This window comes from Ammospiza nelsoni, chromosome 8, assembly GCF_027579445.1.
Source record: "Ammospiza nelsoni isolate bAmmNel1 chromosome 8, bAmmNel1.pri, whole genome shotgun sequence".
NCBI lineage: Eukaryota > Metazoa > Chordata > Aves > Passeriformes > Passerellidae > Ammospiza > Ammospiza nelsoni.
Window position 1 is genome coordinate 18,636,410 of NC_080640.1, and position 14,183 is coordinate 18,650,592.

General features: G+C 42.6%; 1 protein-coding gene across 2 annotated transcripts in view; it reads left to right on the forward strand.

Moving 5' to 3' along the window:
• The window catches only part of MARCHF8 (membrane associated ring-CH-type finger 8), an 88,130-nt gene extending 79,540 nt beyond the window's left edge, over positions 1–8,590 (forward strand). For both annotated transcript variants that reach the window (XM_059477332.1, XM_059477333.1), the window contains 2 exons: positions 944–1,091; positions 3,606–8,590. In XM_059477332.1, coding sequence (XP_059333315.1) covers positions 944–1,091; positions 3,606–3,910 — 453 coding nt within the window. In that variant the 3' untranslated portion in view covers positions 3,911–8,590. The remainder of the gene's footprint in view (positions 1–943; positions 1,092–3,605) is intronic.
• The last annotated feature ends 5,593 nt before the right edge of the window (positions 8,591–14,183 follow it).

Here is a 14,183-nt window from a genome sequence, read left to right on the forward strand (position 1 = left end):
CTTTTTATGCATGAGATGTTTATATGTCCCAGCATGTATTTTGTAAAAGTATGAGAAAAGCCTGTCATAACTCTCTTCTGAGCAGATATGCTGAGGGATGTGTGTCCCACATGCAAAAACTTTCATCATATACATAGGCAAAATTACAGAAAAGAAATTAAAACACAGCTTCTGGGTGTCCCAGGTATGTCTGGCATATTAGAAGCATCTATAATAATTGTCTGGTTTCCTTGTATCTTTCTGAAAGTACATTGGCCTGATTTTGTGGTTTTGTTTTGGGCTATATAAGCATTGTTGATAGATGCAGAACTCAGGATTTAATTTGCTGCATCCTCTCACTTAGAAAACCTCTCACTCCCATTCTGTATATTCTATGGGCATATGTATTGAGGTGCACTTGAAACACTGAAAATAAAGTGTGAGTGTCACTGCTATAAGTGGTGTTAAATACAAGTGAAGATTGAATGAAACCCCCAGAGGAGGAGGTGAGAACTGAACAGCCATGGGACTCTGAGAGCTCACCCTGAGGTGTCTTTACACACCCTGAATCCTGTGCCACTTCCATTGTTCTGTTGAATGCCTCCCTGAGCAAGGGTACCACTCCCACTGGAGATGCTCAGCTCAGCTGGGGGTACCCAGGAAGGAGCAGCGCTGCTCGGGGCCCTGTGTGGCTAAGCAGGGTGTGATGGCATTGTGCTGAGGCACAGGGTGGGAGCTGAGCACTGAGTCCCCTCTGGCACCAGGATGGCTCCTGTCACAGCAGGGTGAGCCCTCACACACGTGCTGTGACCAAAGCAATGATGCCATCTGACTTTCACAATCCCTGTTAGGAGGAAACTGGTCTCCTGCCTGGTTTTTGTTCTCATCAACGTTCTCTTTTCATACTCTCTAGTAACTACAATAAACTCCTAATCTCTTGCTCTGTTTCCTGGTTTCTTGCCAGTGGGAGAAGCTGCAGATGACAGCCAGCGAGAGGAGGAAGATCATGTGCTCTGTAACATTCCATATCATTGCCATCACCTGCGTTGTGTGGTCTCTCTATGTCCTGATAGACAGGACTGCTGAAGAGATTAAACAGGGACAAACTACCGGTATGTTACTTGCTTATCTTCCCACTTATTCTCTTGGAATAATTCTTTATCCTGATTGCAGAGAGGATGTGGAACTTAAGTGTTAAACTTAAACCAGTCAGCTTTACCCTGGTGTTGGTTTGGTTTAAAAGCAGAGTTCTAAAATTATTTAGCTAAATCAGTAAATTAACCAGTGAATTAATCCATGGGTACTTTTAAAATCTGTTTCAGGTCAATTTAGTTAGCAGTTGTGAAATGCATGGATATGAGAGCTAAGCCACTGTAGCCAGACACAAAGTAGCACTGCCTCAGCAAATTTAGGTCTAAATTTGCAGATAAGGATATAAGCATTTGTTTGCTGCTATGGCTACCTTTAAACTGGGCAAAACTGGAACAGTTTTAAAAAAGAGAAGAAGTAAGAGGAACCTAAATTCAAATCTTTGAGGTAAATCAACAGGGTTTTCTTTCTGCCCAGTCATCTGTGGGGTGGGTTAGTCATCAGCGAGAGCCATGTTAGGCTGGGAAAACTTTCATGAATGATTGCACTTGAAGCAGAAGAAATTCAAGTTGAGTATTAGGACTCCAATTTGCACAAATGAGATAAGATGCTTGCAATCTTATCAAGGGCTGCCACCCCAGTGCACAGGTACCTTAGAAGGTTTTCTTTAGTATGCCAGTACAGGTTTGTCTTCAGTCAGGAAACATGCCAAGCTGAAATGTGTTTACTCAGGTATGCTGGGCTGCAGATTTGCACCTGTCACAAAACTATTCCTCAGGCAGCTGAGCCTGAAGGTGGGGTAGAATGGATGGAAGCTGTTGGAAGGCAAGTGGTCCTTGCTTACAGAGCACTGCATGCCAACTAGACATGCAGGTGGAAATTGTTCTGCTGGGGATTGAACAGTGTCCTTTGGGGAGGTGGTTGAGCACTGATAAACCTGTAAATCCACAGAGTTGTTACAGTCTCTTCAAAGCAGAATCACTTGAAATTAAAAAGTTATCCTCTCATTTCTCATTTAAGCTATAGCTGCATTGTTCACGACTTCAGTCAGGAAGCTGCTTTCAGTGAAATCTCTTAGTTTCTGTTCCATCCAACCCCATTTCTTCCATGAGCAGTGAACATTCTTGGCCTTTCAAAAGTGTAAGGCTTCCATATGATAATGAAAAGGATATGTTTTCAAAGGTTATTTTTTCCTGTAAATATATTAGATGAACATAACTAGGAGGAATGTTGTGAATATTTGGTCCATATTATAGTGCTTTCTTTTCTCCTTTCATTTGGATTCTAAATCCAGGGAGTGCTGTAATGAGCTGAGGGGTGCAGGAAGTGTGTGTGGATATATATTCATGTCCACACAGGGGCAAGCATGTGCTGTCGCTGCCTACAGACAGCATGAGACAGCTCATCTTTGAATGAGAGGGTCAGATATGAATCACAAGTGAGATTTCATCAGTAATAGAGCTGCAATGCCCTTTGTATTTTGGGACTAAAATATTTTAATTCTTCCCTCACTGCCATGCCTTTCCAAAACCACACCAGCCCTGTATCTTGGTTAAGATTTTGAAGAGTTGGAAAGATATGATTTTATTCTCTGAAAAACCTGATAATGATTGATTCAGCATAGTTTCATATCCATCTTGTGATGGCACTTATTTTAAAGAGGCTGGATGAATACAGGAGCTATGTAAGAATATGTATTAAATGAATAGTTTTTAATTTAAAAGTGGTTGATAGAAATGTAACAAGATCCCCTGTCTAAATGTTCAAGTTAGACAAATTTGGGCAAAGTGATGGTGATAGTTTTTAAGGGCAGAGGGTAAGCTTGGAATGCTTCAGCATCTCCAGCACTTGCAGTTTGTATCAGAGATGCTCAAGTTCAGATACAAGTTACTGAGTGTGATGCAGATAAAATTTTCCTCGTCTGCATAACAAACATGTCAAGCTATATGGTAACAATAATTCCTTTATATCTCCATGTGCTGTGTGATCACAGAGTGGAACAGATTTGTTGTGTCACTGGGTTGAATCTCTGCTATGAAGAGGAAACCATGCCATAGAATCCCTTTCATAACTGGATCCAGTCTTTGTTTAAAAACAGGTGTAAAAGGACCTAAGTATATTAATGGTGGTTGCCTTGACTCTGTGATTGTACTGCATCAAGGCTCAAACACAGAAAATCACTTGTTTTGGTTTTTTCTCTGGTGGGGAAGAATGTGATACATGAAGCAGAAGTCTGTGTGTTTGACTTGAAGAAGAAAAAAAAAGCCAGACAGGAAAAATTGCAAAATAAGAATAGCTGGCATGACCCAAACTCTGTGACAGTTTCCTTACAGTACATTTTTGAAAGATCCAGTGTAGTCCAGCTTAAGAAAGTTTGGCTGTAGTAAATTAAGCTACTTACATAAAGTTTGGAAACCCAGCATGACCTCTATAAAAACACCCTCCTGGAGAGGTGATAGGATAATTTCCAGGACCTGCTGTTTGACTGGCAGTTTCTGAGATGAATTTAATTCTTCTTTTTATTTTTTTACTTCCAGGTATTCTAGAGTGGCCATTTTGGACTAAACTGGTAGTTGTGGCTATTGGTTTCACTGGAGGACTTCTGTTCATGTATGTACAATGCAAGGTGTACGTACAGCTGTGGAAGAGACTTAAAGCTTATAACCGAGTAATATATGTACAAAACTGTCCAGAAACTAGCAAAAAGAATATTTTTGAAAAACCTGCACTAATGGAGCCAAACTTTGAAAGTAAAGAAATGTTTGGAGTTCACCATTCAGACACAAACTCTTCACATTACACAGAGCCAGAAGACTGTGCTGCAGAAATCCTTCATGTCTGATTGCTAGCTGGAAGGGGTATTTCCATATGTCCTTGAAGATTTGAATATCATTGTTTACTGCAAACTGCTCTACCTTTTTAACATCAGCAAACAGCTGAGGGCTGGCGGATGAATTTTTTACATTTGTTTTTTTGTTGGAATTTTTAAAAATCCCTTAGGCATATCTGTCAACGTCATCATGGTTGCATACCTCTCAACATTTTGTGTCTCATACTGGCTGATCAAAGAGCCAGAGGATGAGGTATTCACAGGGTAGAATGAGCCTTGGGTTTGGTACCAAGGAAGCCGCTAGCGAGCTGTCACCAACTTCATGGAGTCTGTTACTTTAGAAGATGATTCTGAGGGGATTCTGGAGGATGTGTATTGTGGGGTTGGTTGGTTGGTCTGTTCTTTATGTGTGATGAAGGAGGTTGTCCCAGACAGTGAGAGAAATGAGAGGGAGTCTAATCTACCACTAACACTGCCACTAACATTGTGTCTCAAGCAGCAGGTGTAAAATTTTGCTTTACATATTGCGATGAGACTTACAAAGCATATAGCACTTTTAAAAATCTTTATTTTGTGATATGTATGTCAAATGAGAATGAAACTTGAAAGAATGTGTCATTTTTGAAACATTTCTTAATTCTTTACCCCATTTATTCTTCTGAAACATAAACCTCTTGCCTTATGAAAAAAAAAATTAAATTTCAGCCTGTGATTTCCCACACACGCCCACGTTATCTCACTAAACGTAACACTAAAAAATTCTGCCTATTTGGGATTACTCTGAGGAGCAATTTTCTTCAAAGGATATTGCACTTGTGACTTGTGTATGAGGAGTAGTGGATGTGTACAATGTTTGTTTTCAGTGGTTTCAGTGTTCTGTTTTGGGGATTGGTTTTGATTTTTTTTTTCCCCAACAGGTCAGACCATCAACATACCTGCTCATATATACCTGAAGTAGCTTTCATTCCAAACCATTGGCAAAGGGTTTGTTGCTATATTGATATTGATAAAAATGTGAACTGTTACAGAAAAAAGGAAACTTAATCAATACAGCTGAAACTGGTTTTCTTTCTTTAATGCTGTGTCATGTGTGAATTACCCAAGAATTTGATGTTGTCAGAGGAGATGCTGACATACAAGTCTAGGAAGTAAATATCACATTAAGTGGATAAATTTAGAAATACCTGCTTGATGTGATGCACTGTGTGGTCAGAGAATAGTATATATCTGTGCTTTTGCATTTGGGACTGGCTTTTTAATCAGTCAGCTTTCATGCAAAGAGAGGGACAGCTTTAAAATCTGTTTGCAAGGCTTTTAGTTGCCCAAAGCCTGGGGTGTCTGCAGTTGATTTGTTTGTCTAGTCTGTTTCACTGCACCACTGTCCAGCTTTAAGCCCTCATTTAACCAAAGTCTCAGTGTGACTAGAGCAGAAACAAAGCCCCATGAAAAGTCAGCACATGAGGCCTCTGCATTTGAAAGCTGACTTTCCCTACTTGAGCCCTGTCTACATCTCTGTCAAGTCAATGATGATAATATGGCTGGTTTTAGTAGGAGTTGCCTGGACTTCTCAGGTAAAAGTTTCTGTTTACTTGTTGAGATAGTGAACTAAATTCTTAGCTCTAGTTCAAGTTTCACTTAGTATTTTTTGAAGTACAACTTTGGGTACATTTTTTCATAGTAAAAGCAGCTGCTTTAAGACTTCTTAAAATATAACAGTAAGAGATCAGGGATTTTTTCCTTAAAATGTAGTATTAATTTATTTCTAAATCAATATTTTAATAGAAGGCAGAGAAGGGACTCTGGTAAGAGAACACTCATCCCAGTGGTTTCTAGAAGCTGTTAGAGGAAAAGCACATGTGCCTCTGTCACTTCATGCTTGAAGCTTACTGTCTGTGATCTCCATGAACAACATGGTACCTTGTTCTTGAGATGTGTTAAAACATCCAGACCTCTGGGCAGTCCTGGTAAAGCTGCACTGGCATGGATTTGTGTACTGTACTAGCTGTCAGGATGTCCCACGTTTAAGTGGTACAGGCAGACAAACCCTGCATACCCTGCTAGTATCAGGGCAGTCTTTGTGACCATACACATGCAGAGTTTGTTGCCTGTGCCTGCCATAATTCAAAGTGCAATTACTCAAGACCTTTCCTGAACTCTACTGTGGGTAATCCTCTTCTATTTTGAGAACCCAGATAATACACTGTCTCGTTTTGTTTTCTGTTCTGTTCTGTGAAAGATTCACTAGATAAACTCATGTGGGTTAAGTATCTGGTCTTGCACACCTTCATGATGTCCTTCAGAAATGCCCAGGTGCACAGGCCTGCCTGTCTGTGAGACGCTCACGTTACAGCTGCGAGAGGCACAGGCTCAGCTGCCGAGCGATGCTGTGCGTGTGCTCACCCTGTGTGCGGCCGGCGGAGAAAGGAAGATGGACAAGTCCTGGATGAAACCTGGCTGTTCCCAGCTCACCTGAGCAGCTCTGCTGTGAGCAGTATTCTGGCATGGCTGATACAATGAAGATGGACAAGTCCTGGATGAAACGTGGCTGTTCCCAGCTCACCTAAGCAGCTCTGGTGTGAGCAATGTTCTGACATGGCCGATTCAGCCCACCACAACTTGCTGGTTCTGCTTCAGCCACTGCTGTACATGAAATGTTTCTAGGTGAAACATTGCAAAATCTCATTAAGTGTTTTGGAAGCTGCATGTGGAGTGTGCCAGGTATTGTTCAGTGTATTCAGGGTACTGAAGGTTTTTGCTGTGCCCCTGAGTATCTCAACTTGTGAAGAAAAATCATCTCCAGCAAAATCACTTGGGGAAAAATACTTGTGAATGAAAATGTTTTAGCCAGTGTTGCTGCTAACAATTCCCTCTCCCAACAGATCTTTTTGGAATGAAAATTAAGACAAATTATTTAAACTCTTTATACGGCTTAGGAATGCTCATACCAGGAAAGACTGCAGAAGAGATCCATCTGTTGGGAGTTTCATTTATGCTGGTGACACTTCTCATGTTGATTCTTCCTTGGTGTTAATGTTGGGCTTCTGGAGATGCAGTTCTCTGCTTCTGCATGGTGCCATGAAATGTTTGAGAAGGCTGAATGGTGCTTTTTTCTTCTTTCTCCTCAAGAAAATGCTATTGACTTTTTTCAGCTTCCAGCTGTGAGGCACTGATGCCAGCTTAGGTGAGCTCTGCCCTTTGCATTCAGATGTCAGTAAGGGGAACAATCACCCCCTGTTAGATCAGGCTTTCCAGTACTTCCTTCTGGCAGCTTTTGAAATGACTGAAATAGAAGCCTGGTCCTTGTACCTTGGCCAAAGTTAGCTTGGGTTACTGTGAGACTTTCCTGAGACCAGAACTTAAGTAGGAGGGAGCAGAGGCTTAATGCCATGTACTATAGTCCCTTCCCTAGGTTGCCAGAGCCTGTGCTGATATGTTCAATGCCCCAGATAACTGACCCCATTCTATTGACAGCACTCCTGTCCAAAAAGACACCATCTGGGCCAAGGAAATTCCCCTGCTGTGTCACATTTGAATCTGCCAGGTCATGAGCTTGCATGATGTTAGAAATACAGGTGTGTGCTGCAGAAGGTTGATCCTGTGTAAGAGCTGATGAGATACTAAATTCCTGTGGATTCTCAGGACTTTTTTCAACTGTAAGCCTGTGTTTTGGGAGTGAGGGTGGTGTTTAAAATGTGCTCTGAAGAGATGGCCAGACCCTGGGACAGCTCCCTCTGGTTGAGTGTCACTGAGATTGGCTTTGCTTCAGCAAGGAGGCATTCAGTGAAGACTGAATGAGCCTGTGAAGGGTTAGAGAAGAGCTGGGCCTCTATGCTCTACCTGGGAGTTGCTGGCAAGCAGTCATAACTCTGTTCAAGCCAAGCCTCTGTACTGATAGAGCACGAGGCCCGCTTGGTGCTGTAAGGAGGGGGGCTGCTTGGCCTGCCACTCCATGGTGGGAAACCTTGGAAGTGATGCATGGATGTCACCGTGCACAGGAGCTGGTTGCTTCTGCCCTGTGTGTGGCAGAATGTGTATCTATTGCAAAGTAGGAACCAGGTCCACATTTCTCCTAAAGCTGATGTGTGTTAAGATACAGATTTCTGGTGTGGTCTGCTCTGGAGACTGGCCAGCAATGAAAGGGGGGAGGTCAGTGACTCTGGGTCGGGTCCCTCTCAGATATGGGTCAAAAAGGGTAAATACAAAAGCAAGGATATTGCTGGCTGGATTTCCTTAGTGTTGTATTAGATACACTAAGAAAATTTCTAAGTGGGACCTTTTATTTTGTGATTATTTTTTAGTTTTGAGATATTGCGGTGTCTGTAAATTCCAATGAAGTACTGAAAGCACTTGTCTTTGTATAGAAGATAACTGTTAAAAAAATTGCAGCTAATCTTGTATTTAGGTAAAACATTTGTAGATAGGTGATTGTATAATGTTGAAGAACTTTACACTGGCATGTGTTGTATAACGTTTATACAAGACACTTCATACTTCTGCAGAATTTTTAGTTATTAAATTTCTAGTAACTTAATGTATAGTTTTGTATCCTTTCATGTATGTTCATTTTCTCAGTATTACTACTTGCAGAATTATTTTTAGTTTCTTAAACTGTAATTGGTTATTTGTGTGTGATACACAGGGTTATTGACTGCAGCAATAAAGTGTTTCTATAAAAAAAAAGAAAAACCCAAACCCCTTATAGTATCCATTTTTTTTGAACAAGCATGGAGAGAAAAATTGAGTAAGATGATGTTCAAAACACAGAACTTGATGGCTCTTCAGTGTAGCAGACAAGTGCAGATTTGATGACAAAATGATCCCTAATGATAAAGGTATTGTAACCATTGGAATAATTGGGCAATTCCTTCGATGCAGGTGCTTTGACCTCAAGTACAGGAATCATGGGAAGAAGTTTCTGGCTTCTGCCATGGAGGTGGGGAGAGAAGATTTCCATGGGCCTTAAAATCTGACCTTCTGGAATCAACACTGCATGGGGCATCAAATGCTTCATATCTGAAGTCAGCATTTTTCACATGCAGCTATGTAGAGGTGCAGAGCAGAAGATGCTCATTGCTATGATTTTCCTCTAGGAAGAATATTAATTTTGTGCACAGAAGAGGAAATCTTTAGCGGTTTCACTAGAATACATTTCTAGCACCAGTAGGTCAAGGAGACAGCACGGCTGTGAGAGAGCTTGCTACAAAGGCATACACACCAAAGAGCAAAGACCTGGAACAGACACAAGGGGGCTCAAAGAAAAGCTTTTCATTTTCTTTTAGGTAAGGAAGGGAAGGAAATCTTAAATATGCAACCCTGAAGAGGTGTCTTCCATGCAAAAAAAAAGTCTCCGTCCTACATTCCCTTAGTAAAGAAAGTCTGGCTGTAGTAAATTAAGCTACTTACATAAAGTTTGGAAATCCAGCAAGACCTCTACACAAAAATACCCTCCTGGAGAGGTGGTAGAATAATTTCCAGGGCCTGCTGTTTGACTGGCAGTCTCTGAGATGAAAAGTTGATAAATGGTTTAAGGAACAGAGCCCACAAAGCCATCTGGCTGCCAGTTAAAAAGTGTTCCTTGTCTTGGGCTCAGGCATCTCAAGTTAATTATAAATTAACTTACTTCCTCTTGTAAACTGTATTTTCATCTGAAAGAGTGTTACTGTCACTGTGTGACGTGTGTCCATCTCTGAGGCACAGAACAGCATTGGCTCAGCAGCATATGGCACAGCTGGGAGGAACAGGAACAGGATTTTTAATCTGGTCCCCAGGAACTGGAGCTGGCTGGTGAGTAGTTACTGGCTGGCAGGACCAGCATGACTTTTTTCTTGGAGCAGGGCAGAAGGAGATATTTGGGAAGCAGAAGGGAAGGATTTTGCAAGGTGCATGAGTGCCCTGTGGCGGCTACAAAGGTGTCAGAAGATGCAAATCCAGCTGCCAGTTCTGAAAACCAAGTCCTCTCTCAAAAGCCTGGCTCGTGCCTGCACTGCAGCTCAGCCCCCTGCCCTGCTGCAGGACACCTCCTATCCCACTCCCCTGTGGACCAGTCTCCTGTCATCCACCCCCAAATTCCAGATTTCCCTATCCCTTATCCACCTCATGCTGTGTTTGTCCTTCTCCTTTCAGTCTATTGTGCAACCCAGATTTCCTTCCTCACTTGCCCCTGGGCCAGGCTGGCTGTGAGAATTGTGCTAGGATGTACCAAATTGCAGACAATGTGTGCTTGATAGGAATGACCACAGAAGTACCCAAAAGTGACACTGCAAATAAAAGTCTATGTCCCCTTGTGATCCCAGCGCTTCCTGTAAATCCTCTAGGCTCCAGTCTCTGATGTGTAGGATCTCTGACATTTTGGCATAGTATTGTGTACCACAATACACCAGAAGAGGATGATTTTTCACTGCCTTGGGATGGATGTATAACATAAAATCAGGCAAGAATATCTCGATATAGAACAAGAATGGAACAGAGGAAAATTCATCTTGGCTAGATGGAGAAAGGAGGCAGAGGAGGTTTTTTTTTAAAAAAAAAACAGAAATCAAAAGAGCTCTGGACAAAGGAAATATGAAGCAAATTCAGTGCATTGTACAGAGTAGAATAATTAGAAATGTAATATTGCTCAGGCAGGGTCGAGTGATGGCAAACTTGAGGAATACTCTTTAAAGTGCATTCTAGGAAATGGCAAGAATGTGTCAGAGGAACTGAGATCTGAAAATAGAGAGTAGACTTTGAGATTATTAGGGAGATAAATGAAGTTGTCTCAAAGGCTTTAACATCAGAGGAGAGTTTGAAATAACTGAATAAAACACCAGAAGGCTGTACAGAGCAGGGGGGTGGGGGGGAAGATCACCACTCAGGGTGTGCTCATTAAATCCTGAAGCTTCAAGGTATCAGGCTTGCAATTCCCAGCATTTTTAGACATTGCTGAAACAAACCTCCCAGTCAATTTTGCTGGCACTGCTGTGCTGGGTTGTTCTGATGCTGTCTCAAAGGCCACCTGCCAACAAGGCAGGCTTAGGAAAATGCAGCACTGTTAGAGCTGTGGGGTCTGGTGCTGGGACAGCAGGTTCCTTTGTCATGGGAAACAGTTATCCTTGTGGTTGGGAGAGGACAGGAGATGTCTTGGGCTGGTGACTTGATCCCAGCTGTGAGAGCACAGCTGTCTTGGATAGTGTGTCATAGATCATGTCTACTTTACTCCTGAGCATCCCAAAATAACTCACCAAGTACCATTCCTACAGATAAACCGAGGTCTCTCTAGAGCCTGGCTTGCCTCTTACTTTGCTCTCATGTTTACCTTCTTGCTTTGGAAGTGCTGTATTAAAAGAGAACTGATTCTAATAGTGGGATTGTCTAAACCAGTATTTCCTTATGCCAGCAAGTTGATGGTTTATTTTATCCCAAAACTGTTTTCAGGATTATGAATTATTAAATTCATGGTCGTATATAAGCAGTTGATGTACTCCAGAGAAATCAGATGTAAATTAATTCAAACCATTCCATTGAGCAGCATTCTTGCAGCCCTGCACCAAGTCAAGCTGTGGTGGAAGTCAGAGGTATTATTTCAGGGACTAATTTGAACTTGCCTGATGTTGCACAAGCCTCTATCAGGATTCTACCTTTGCTTCCTGGGCTTAGGAATTTTGCAGCAGTTTTCAGTCTCTCACTGATTTGCAGTTGTCACAAGTGTGCAGGCCAAACTGATGCCTAAAGAGCAGCCACTGATGCAGCTGTACTCCTTGTGTTTGCCTTGCCTGTGGCTTATCGTGTCCCTTGCCTTTGCTCTCCCCTCCTCTTTAGCACTGTTACCTGCACAGCCTCGAGCAGTGGTTTGGGGAGGGGAAGCCTGAAAGCACATGGCTTTCCCTCTGCCTCCCTCCTCTCCTTAAGTGCAGCTGCACAGCTACATCTGCAGAGGAAGGAGAGGATTTGCACATTGAGAGGAAGTGATGAGGTCAGGCAGATCCCATGGTCCTCAGGGTGAGGGAGGTGTCCTGACATCGTGTTAACTGGGATGAGGGATCCAAGGAACACCAGTCCATAAAGAGGGCAGGAGGTTCATGGGGATAGACAAACTGTCAGCCTCTTGCAACCTGGATGGTCCCTTGCAGAAAAGGTATAAGATACTGTATTAAGTGTTGATATAGCAGCCCTGCTGGGGTTTGTGAGAGAGTCAGCTGGTTCCAGAATTGCCACTGCCTGGATGGCAGAGCAAGGACACCGTGCTGAGCTTTGCAACTCTAGAGTTCCTTTTTGAGCACTGAGGTGGGACAGAGGCAGTTCCATGAACAAGGAGGGTTTTTCCTCCCCATTCTAGTGGAGTAATATGCAATTAGCATATTCCATATGTTCTCAGCTATTAAGCTTATGCCCCTTAGATTATCTATGTAGCTTGGGAATTTCTGTAGGCTCTGCTGCTCCTCTCTGTCATTTGTTAATTGCTGCATTGTATCATTCCTCCCTACTCCCAGTCCTTATTAACATATTTCAGGAGGGCCATCTGCCTATCCCAACTGCCTGTAACCTCAGGAGGGCTGTAAGATATGTGGCATCTTCCCAGAACAACCTTGTTTCTCACTGGCACTGCACGAAGGTAAAGAGGGACAGCAGCTGACTTCTGCTGTGAGTTTCCATGTAGTAAATCTGAGGGGTCTTTAGGCAAGGGGGAGCTGTGAGTAAGGAACAGCTGTCCTGCCCCACACTAACCCTCAGCCAGACCAGGAATAGCAGCTGCTCACATTTTAAGGGCCTGGTTTCCCAGGTGGTGCAGGGAACAATTCCTGCCTGCCCAGGGAAAGGGTTGAGAGGAGTAAGCCTGAGCTGGTGGTGACAGTACAGTGTGGGTCTCCTTATGTGTGAGGTAATGTACTCTCTGGATAAAATGGGTTTTGCGTATCCTGCATTTTGTCTGGCAGGATTTTGACAAAGTGTTTGTGATAATGCCAAAAGTAAAAATTATCAATTACCTTTTGAATGTGGACCTCATGCTAAAAGTGAGAAGTGCTAAAAGAACAGACTCAAAAAGAGACATAGCTGTGAAGAGGCTGGTAAGACACAGCAAATGCATTCCTACAACTTTGCTGTAAGGGCTGAGCTTATCTAGTGTTTTTTAATGAGTTTGTAAGAGGAGTTGTAACACTGTAGGAAGAGTCCCAGTCAATCTTTGTGAAGAAGAGCCTCAAACCATGTAAAAACAGAACTCATCACTCAGGAGAATGGAATTGTGCTAAAATGCTGCATCAGAGCTGAAATGCAAAGAAATGTGGAAACCCACTGATCAAGATTTGAACACCACTTTGTTCCATATTTGCAGTGAAAATGAAGGTGTCTAGAAAGAGCCTTGGGTTTGACAAATCTGTTTCTGAAGCACTTCATGTGTTAGAAGGGTTTCAGATATCTTTCAAAAAAGGCTGTGAACCTAAATTTAGAAACTTTAGGGCTAACAGTTCTTGTGCAAAAATGAAACGGAACTGTGAGCTCTTTGAAATCTTATTTGAAAGGAAGGGGAAAGCAAGGAAGATCCTACTGGGTTTATGGTGTGCTCCTGTGTGGTAACTTTGTCCATGGAAGTGATCAGAGTGCAGCAGCAAGGATCCCTTACTTAAATCTGAGAAGTCAGATCTCCGGGCTGGGATTCTGCAACTGCCTCAGGTGGCTCCTGCAACAGCTGCCCATTTTGCACTTGTGTTTGTTATTTAAATAGTGGCAGCAGACTAGAATTAATACTGAGTACTTTTGAATCTTTGCTATGTCTATATATAAAAGCATATCCTGAATGTGGGAGAGCCTTGCAATCTAAGTCACAATACAGAAAATGCTTGAGTTACTACTTGACCTGGAGAGACATAGGACACCCTCCCTGACTCTTCTAGGTGAGCAGAGCCCAGTATCTTCATGCCTCTGCAAAAGAAAGACAGGACCCTTTCAAGGGATCAGGCTGTCCCTGTTGTCCCCGTTGGTGTGTGACCACGACATGTGGTCAAGTACCTTAAAACACAGGACAGGCTACAGCCTATCTTGGGAAGCTGAAGCAGAGAATCCATAAGCTTATCTCACAGTGTGCTCAGCAGTCTGAGGGGCACAAGGCACTTTGCAATGGGACTTGCCAGAACAGAAACAGGCACAGCCAGCAGCAACTTCCAACTTTAGTTGGCTTTAACTGCTCACTTCCTCTGTATTTGAAGGTTGCTGCCTCACCTGCGGCCAGAGTGCCTCATTCTGAAAGTGCTACCAAAGTATGATTTGATTAGTTACCATCATACACTAATTAATCCAGCACAGAGCCTCA